Source organism: Sitophilus oryzae, unplaced genomic scaffold (assembly GCF_002938485.1).
Source record: "Sitophilus oryzae breed Bouriz unplaced genomic scaffold, Soryzae_2.0 scaffold_1274_pilon_pilon, whole genome shotgun sequence".
In the NCBI taxonomy this organism is placed as follows: domain Eukaryota; kingdom Metazoa; phylum Arthropoda; class Insecta; order Coleoptera; family Curculionidae; genus Sitophilus; species Sitophilus oryzae.
Genome location: NW_022145920.1, coordinates 2,425,788 through 2,434,665, shown reverse-complemented (window position 1 = coordinate 2,434,665; position 8,878 = coordinate 2,425,788). Strand labels below are relative to the sequence as shown.

Here is an 8,878-nt window from a genome sequence, read left to right as displayed (position 1 = left end):
GCTTTATGTTTTATCTTTTTCTCTTTAGAAGGGAGATGGTTTGTGTCGTAGAATACATTACAGTATTTAATATCGTGTACTTTGATATTCTTTTCTTAATTTACTGTAATTGTTTCCTAAAATGCCAAATCTTGACAATATGGTGAAGGTTGAGTTTTAATCTTATTAGTTTTATACCTATGTTTATACAAGACTACAAGACCAAATTAAGACTTAGTTAGTTTGTGATTTATATTAAGATCTTTCTTATAATATTTGTTATGTCTTAATCTTAATACTATATCATGCTTTGTCTGAAAAATAAATGTTAAAATATCTTAATTTTGTATATCCTATTCCATCCTTCCATTAGGAAAAATATGGTTTATAAATCATATATGCTAAGAAAATCACATACATTAGGTGTAAGAATAGATTGCTACCGAAGGTAGCAGAGAATTAATACAATATATGTATAGCAGAATTAAACAAGGTAACTGTTAATGTTGCTGAAGCTGATTCTACAATTTTAATTACGGAGGCTAAAAGGCCTTTTAAAGCCTCCGTAGTTTTGATGGAATGTTAAAAAAATCTGTTATAAACATGACATGAAGCTACAGCATTTAAAAATTTAAAAAAAAAGAAAAAACTTGGACACATCCGAATTTTTAATGAAGCACTTTTTAAACGTAGCATAATAATCTAGAGCAATTAGATTAATTATGGGAATCTAGAGTTTTATTTCTATTTATTTTTATTACTATGAATATACATAATAAGCGTTCACGTGTTGTGCGAAATATTAAAATAATAATATAAATATATACCGCGTACTATGATTGAAAAAAAATAGCGTCAGCGATGACTATGAAATAAAGATCGCTGTCATTTTATATGGGAAATGTCCTCAATCGTCAATTCCCAGCCAACTGGACGCCGTTTTTTCGATCATACGGTATATATTGACAAAAAAACACTGAAAAGCACATATTTGTTTTCTACTGAAAATAATTCCAAAATAACTTGCAATCTGGCAACATCGAAGATGTGCGCCTGCGTAGTGTCTGTGACTATATGCAGCAAAAACTCGTTTCAAGGTCAGCCACCGGATCCACACCATTACCTTAATATATATTGATATTATGAATAATGTATTGATATAATATGTATTGATATTATGAATAATTTTCCTTTATATGAGGTGGAATAGAGATAATATGATGTAAATATTATATTTAAAGCCATATTTCTTCTGTTGTCTTAAATACATTATGTGTTTTAGAGCTTCAACTTATTATAACCTCACCTCAAACCTTTGATATTTGAAAGTTACATACATAGATTACATAAACTACACCCTCTACATAAACTACATGTAATGTAGTTTATGTAGTTTTTAAAAGTAACATGTAGTTTTCCGAATCCTGCACTTCTGCAAACATCGACGACTCAACATCGATGTTTTTGTAACATCGATAAACATGGCACGGCCCTATTTATTGTCAATTGAACTAATAAAGTCGGCTAAATGTCAGATAACCTTAATAAATTCATTCAGCCAGCGTCGTTTTCTTCAAATCCGAAAATTTTATTTAATTTTTCGATTTAATGGTAAATTGTACTATCTATCTGTAATTAGTTATATTCTTGTTTATATATTTCATCAACGAATTTTATTTACTTCGCATATTTTCATTCTATGAATGAATACACAATCATCTTCATGATTGGGATATGGACATTCTAAAGGAAAATTAAAAAAGGGCTATTTACTTGTTTATTTTATTTAATTTATGATGGAAAATCCTCGGCCAAAATGTTTTGTACCAAACTGTTATAATGAAGTTGGTGTATTATTTCCCAAAAATCAAGTAATGAAGAAAAAATGGTTGAATTCTTTAAACATTGGATATATGAAGCCATCTTCAACCAGTTTTATATGTTTAGAGCATTTTGATGATAATGGTACTTAATATCTTATTTAAACTTGTTTGTGTTAAAGCGTAATGTATATTTTAGGCTCTTCAGGCACTTTACCCCATGTTATTAAATCTATAAAAAAGAATGGAGAATCCAAGGAAATTACTAAAAATGTCAATACTATGAAAGAACCTAAAGTCACTAAAGAAGATAGCACAATATGTAACCAGAATGATACTGAGAGTCAAGGGTCAGAAATTACTCCAAAAGATATTGTGCATAAACAAAAAAATATATCTAAAGGTGGTATTATTAGTATTACGATTGTTATTACTATTATTAGGTATTAATTTTATTATAATGTATAAGCTTTGGTATAAACAGTAGCGGTTCTAGAGGTTATAAAACCAGTGCTGCGCTACCAGGATTGTTGAGTAATCATTGTGCTTTGTACTAATGAATGATTAATTAAGTATATTTACTTGCAGTTAACATTAATTTTTAAAGATGTATATTACACAGGAAAGTATTATAAGTGGCAAAGCTAAAATTTGACCAAAGTTATATATATTAATTGCTTTAAAATTACCATTGTTGACAGTCCCGGTAGCGCAGCACTAGTTTCATAACCATCACTGTGTATGAGTAACTAAAAAAGAAAATTCTCTAAGTATAAAATATATTGTAGATAATGAAGTTTTTGACTCAATCTGTCGATTATGTATGGCTCAATCAAGTAAGGAAATGGAAAATATATATAGTAAAATTGACAAACACCATAGTATCGCTGAAGCAATTATCACTTGTCTTTACCCCCTTAAAGTGAGTAAAATGTTTAATGTGCATGTATCCTTTATCCAATATGAATTTACAATTTCTTATATTTTTAAAAAGGCTTTTAAAAACCTTTAATATTTACTAAAAATACATCTAACCTAGGTATCCCCTAAAGATAAGTTATCCCAAAACATATGTACAAAATGCTTAGAAATTTTAAAAGAGTTCTATGAGTTTCATCAATTTTGTATTGGTATGGATGAGAAACAGCGTGAATTGATATCAATGGACTATGAAGATGATTTCAGTGATAACTCTGAAGATTCATTTCTTGTGGAATCATTAGAAGATTATGTGGAAAAAACTGTTAAACAACAATCCCCTCAAAAATCTGATATTGACAAAAAATTTGAGAAAGTTGAAGAATTATTGAAAGTAAGTAATAATAGGAATTCTGTGATTCTATGTTAATTATGACAGGTTTTAGAAGGTGATAAGAGTAGTAATAAGATTGAGAAGAAAAATGATGATAATCTCTATACTGAAAATATTGTTATTGGTAAAGATAAATTATTTTATTTGAAGAAAATTGTTAATATGCATTATATTTCAGAAATGGTTAATGATGAGAATGATGAACCTCCTTCGCAAGTAGAAACTTTAGTAAATAACTTGCCTATAACTATAAAGACTATCTATCCCAATCTGCTAGGGAGGAAACCAGTCAAGAGAAAACTTGAAGATGTCAATAACTCTAATATTACAATGATAAAAACCGGAAAGGATTCAAATGAAGTTGTAGTTCTACCAAGTGGGATTAAAGTACAGATATACTTTGAAATAAAAATGAAATATTTTTAATTTATCGATAATTTTTAGGTAAAGCAAAAGTATTGTTCCCCTGTTGGAGTATTTGCTTGCAAAATTGTGAAATACTATTTCAATTTAGAATATGTCAAAGCAGCTGAATGTTTATACAGTACTAGATTGACAAAGCAAAATTTTAGGTAAAGGGTGATACATAACATTAAGATCATATATATATACTTATTATTATAATAAAATTATATAAGGATTCTTGCCACTTAACTGCTTATATAGAAATTTAATTCTACACTGTATTTGTCATAATGTGGATCAACCTGCTCTCACTGCCGGTTTCGGAGCCCTACTCCATCATCAGGTGAGCTTGGGCAAATCCACAAAATGACAACCACAGCGCAGAGATAGTTAATTCCGACTTGTCGGAAAGTGTCGGTTAGATATTAAGTCCTGAACGGGAGATAGCGGCCCGCGTGCGTTTTGTTATTATTATTATTAATGGTAGTACTTTCGTACCACCGGGGCGCAACTATCGATAGTAAAAGGATGGTAAAAGGTTTTTTTTTCAGGCAAGCCAAATTATTAAATAGAAAACAAATTTCTTGCAGTATAGGTATAGAATAAAATTATATAAGGATTCTTGCAACTTAACTGCTTATATAGAAATTTAATTCTACGCTGTGTTTGTCATAATGTGGATCAATCTGCTCTCACTACCAGTTTCGGATTCGGAGAATTAAATTTCTATATAAGCAGTTAAGTTATATAGCAGTAAAGTTTTGCTTTTTATTCAAAATCTGAGCGAGATAGGTATAGGAAACCCTAATATAGTTTGAAAAAGCATTTGAATCAGCTTCGATATATTATAAAAAATACAGGGTGTTGTATTTGAAATAACGAAGATTTTATGTAAAATAAATCCTTAAAATAGATCAACAATTTTTGATACCCCTGTATAAATTTAAGGAAGCAATAACATTTTGCAGTAAAGTTTATTCCTCTACCTTTAAATTTAGCACAAGAATTAATTCTGGAAAGTAATGTACAGGGTGTTAATAATCTATTATTTGGTAGCATGCAAATTTAAATATCATTGAATATCTCAAAAAACAAAGATTTTAAACATATTTAACCCTTATAATAAATGCCATTTTTTGAACCCAGGAATCCAAAAATGAAATAAAATACCGGGTGTGTTCCACAAGAAACAATATAACTTTGGTATGGATCTTAGTTCTGAAACACCCTGTATATTTCAAAATAATTTTAAATTGTGGACATTGCCTCCCCACATATACCCATAAAATATTTTGGTTCTACATCTTTCCGTTTTCGTATAATCAACCGAGGAGAATGAGGTGCGCCACCCTGTATATACTTTTTGTACTGATTCATAATTTTGGACCCATTTAATGATAAAATCTGTTTTAGATATTTACATTGTATAGCACTAAAATGTCCTGGTGAAGCCATACAAAGAAAAGATTCAAGTGGATCTGTTTATAAAAAAGAGGTTGAAGTGATTGTTGCTCATAATCATCCTGCGCCAGATCCATTAGAAAGAAAGAAACAAATTTGTTATAGTATTATCTACAAAAAAATGCGAACTGATAAAAACTTTAACTACAAAGTAGCATATGAGCAGATAACTAAAGTGTAAAACCAAAAAGTTTGCTTAATTTATAGAACATACATAACTCTTTATTTTTTTAGAGATCCTTCTATAAGAGATACAATACCTCTACGTAAAATAATGTGTGATCTTTGTACCCCACACCCTGAGACCGAATTACCAAGATTGAAGTCATTTGACGATTTTTTTAGTACCATAGAAAATAGTATTTACAAAAAAGTTCATTTTACACTAAATGAAAACCAGTTCTATCAAGTGAGTTTTATTTTTTTTTTTATTTTATAAGTAGCACATTTCTATTTTTTATAGGAAAAGTTCGAGAGTGGAGATGGTGCAAAAGGAGTTGTATTTGCTAATTCCGAAGTTGTCAATCGATATTCAGACAGCAAAATAATGTTTGTTGATGCATCATTTTATATAGAAACTGATGCTTTTTTCTATCAAGTTCTCACAGTTCTTGTATGGGTGTATGACAGTGTAAGTCAAAAAATAATAATTATTTAAAAAGGAAATTAAACACGACTCTTTAATTAACAATCTGTTTATTAATTACTAATTTCGGAGAAATCTACTCTTCATCTTTAGACACAAACAGGTAAAAGCAAAATAAATCATTAGGTAAAATTATAAAAAAAATGACAACAAATATATGGGTATACAACCGGTCATATAATAGTCTAAAAGCCAGTGGCAGGCAACTTATATGTAATTTATAAAACCTGGAATTTTGTCCCCCAGTGAATTTCTCATACCTGCCAACCATGAAATTGAGTCTCGCTAAGCCCAGCTAGGTGGAACGTTGAGTTACTTAGGTGCGCCAGATGTCCAAATTTTACCAACTTTAAAAGTATTTTATAAAAGCTACCGTTTATAAATGTTACAATACATAACCATTATTATATAAAAAAACAATGGCAGAAGATTATCGCGCTTCCAAGGTCATGGGAGACGTTTTTGTAAGTAACAAAAATTATCTAATAGTATAGTAAGTATTTTATTAAATCTGATTTTTATACAGTTTCATACAATATGCTCATTCGACACGGAGTATTATTAATAATATCACAGATCACAGATTATAAACTTATCGTCAAAAGCATTGTTTTTCGTGGTTCCAATTTTCGGAGTCGCGCACTAGTTAGGTTACTAGTTCGCGCACATAGCACGCCCTCTTATGGCTTTTTACTCGTTTGCTCATCGTCATAAAAACCAATTTTCGTACCACGAATTAGGGACAAGATTTTTATCTGTATACTTATAGTATAGGTACCTAAACTGTGATAATATATTACATCTTTAAAAATAATCTAAAATGTCAATATTCCAAAATGCATTTTCTAGGAAAACTGGAAGAGATAAAAAAACTGGGGTAAAAACGGTATAAGACAATTTGATACACAATTAAATTGTGCATCTTACTCAAGGACTGTATATATTCTAAAGGACTGTTCGATCGCGTCAAATCGCCGCTGTCGTAGTCGCCGTGGAATGCTACGTCACGCGCTGACCAGCGCTCCACAGGGCGCCGGATGGTTATTCTAGCGCGACAAAATCTCAAGAGCAATGTTTGGGACTTAAAATCTAAGAACGTAGCAAATAGTCTAATATATAGCAACTATATGGTTAAATTTATTTATTTATTAACAACTTAATTTATTAATAAATAAATACAAGATAATAAAACTATGATATTATTCGTACATGACACACAAAAACCGTATTGTAAACTATTGCCAAATACATAAAATTATGATATCAAAAAACTCTTTAGCAGTTTTTTTTTAAATTAATTTGTAATCTTGTGACACCCTCTATAATTTATTTTAAAAAATATATTTTATTTTGAAAATAATAAATAAGATAGATATTTTAATTTTAATTTTAACACTCGGTAATTGTAAATTCATATAAGTATCTAAGACAATTTTTTAAACTCAGTGCCTTTTGATGGAGGTGTTTTGTTTTTATACTATCCGATTGAAATTAATCTTTTTGGGCATTCACCTGTTAAGCTTGAACTCCCTGTATTGGTAACTATTGGTAACTCAAAAGATCTACATCATTCAATATATCGATATTTGAAAAAAAAGTGAAAGTTTTATATCTGCAGAACAAAGGCACGAAAGATTTTAATAAATAATATGCATTAGAAAAATATAATATAATATACATTAAACTAGAAAAGTACATACCTTTGGCAATCTTCAACATAATTTGGCTTTCTAATAAAAGCACTTGACACTATAAGCACTTGTAAATATTTTGTTTTCGTATGATCTCTGTCTTGCTGAGCAGAAAACGACCAAATTTGGTTGATAAAAATGTATCGAAATACAAAGAATATTCATGCATTTTTGTATCAATTGGAATGTCTACTATTTATTCTTATCAGTACACATTTTTTGGCTTATTTCTAACCAAACGCTTTTGTGCAAATAATAACGGTCACTGTCTAAAATCTTTAGCGCCAACTTCAACTCGGTCAGTAGATGACGTAAAAAAACTGACAGTGCAGGAAGATAGGTATCGAACTATCCGTATCTCTATATAGTATCCTTGCATCTTACTCACATAAAATATACGATGTGTTCCATTTAAATTAAACAAGTTATTGCCGTTTAAACCTAGTAATTATTTTACATAAATTATTAAACACTCTGCATCAGGTAATGTTATTTTTATTATTGCAACACAAAATGTAGTAAATAGAAAAACTTCAGTACAATATTTGGTTTAAAAAACTTAAATACACTTAGAGAAATGAAGCATTAAAATTGTTACTGCATTTTTATATAGTTTCCATAATAGGCCAGTAAGCGAGGATAAATATAGACTTTATTTTAGACTATAGATTGACGTGAAATTTTAACAGTTAATAGAGATTTATGTAAGAAATAACAATTACTTAGTAGCGATATGTGCTTTCACCCTGGGGGTGAGTTCCCTTCTCGGGGGTGAAAAATAAATCACCAATTTTAATTGCAAAAATCAGTAAAGAACTGAATTCTAAGTAAAAAATATTCTATAACATTTTTTCAGAAAATTATTATTTTCCGAGTTATTTAAGATTGAATATGTTGATTTTTCATCTAAAAACTATATATTTTTCTGCCATTTTTTATAAATAACTCGAAAACCTTGCGTTTTATCGCAAAACTCATGTAACGCAAAAATGAAGCCTTTGGAATAACGAATCGACTCATTTATCGTTAATTCCGTAGGTATAATAATAGCCGAGTCATCACTCTCTAAAGGTAATTTTTTATTTTTCGAAAACAAAATTGCAACATTTTTTAATTAAAATACCGTTAAATAATGGCTAAAGAACACATTTTTCGAAGAAAATGAATATGACCGTTTTTAAAGTGGTTGAGAAAAGACTTTTTCAAAGGTCTGTTCAAGTTCGTAGCTCAAAAACTCGCGGGAGTTATGATAAAAAAAAATTGGCGCCGGGAGGCACGTATAGCCGCCCATACTAAAATATGTTAATAAAAAGTTGGTAGGCAGTTCTTTTAGTTTCAATTATCTCAAAAACTGCGACTTTGACTGATTTTGATGTTATTACAAATTTTGTTGCAAATATTATTCCTAATCTTAAATTGAAAACTACGTTTCGCTAGATACTGTAATTTTGGAGTTACGATTTTTTAAAAATTTTAAGCCCCTCCCATACATAAATATTAGCCATAAAAAATCTATGGCTAAAATCATAAAAATAAAAACTATCAGGTTGTAGGAAATTACACG

General features: G+C 29.5%; 1 protein-coding gene across 1 annotated transcript in view; it reads left to right on the top strand.

Moving 5' to 3' along the window:
- The first annotated feature begins 1,518 nt into the window (after positions 1-1,518).
- LOC115874347 overlaps positions 1,519-8,878 on the top strand; it is a 29,548-nt gene continuing 22,188 nt past the window's right edge. Inside the window, exons 1-10 of the mRNA XM_030889467.1 lie at positions 1,519-1,944; positions 1,999-2,202; positions 2,588-2,721; positions 2,839-3,111; positions 3,157-3,235; positions 3,290-3,498; positions 3,556-3,683; positions 4,930-5,154; positions 5,212-5,386; positions 5,441-5,608. Coding sequence (XP_030745327.1) covers positions 1,773-1,944; positions 1,999-2,202; positions 2,588-2,721; positions 2,839-3,111; positions 3,157-3,235; positions 3,290-3,498; positions 3,556-3,683; positions 4,930-5,154; positions 5,212-5,386; positions 5,441-5,608 — 1,767 coding nt within the window. The 5' untranslated portion in view covers positions 1,519-1,772. The remainder of the gene's footprint in view (positions 1,945-1,998; positions 2,203-2,587; positions 2,722-2,838; positions 3,112-3,156; positions 3,236-3,289; positions 3,499-3,555; positions 3,684-4,929; positions 5,155-5,211; positions 5,387-5,440; positions 5,609-8,878) is intronic.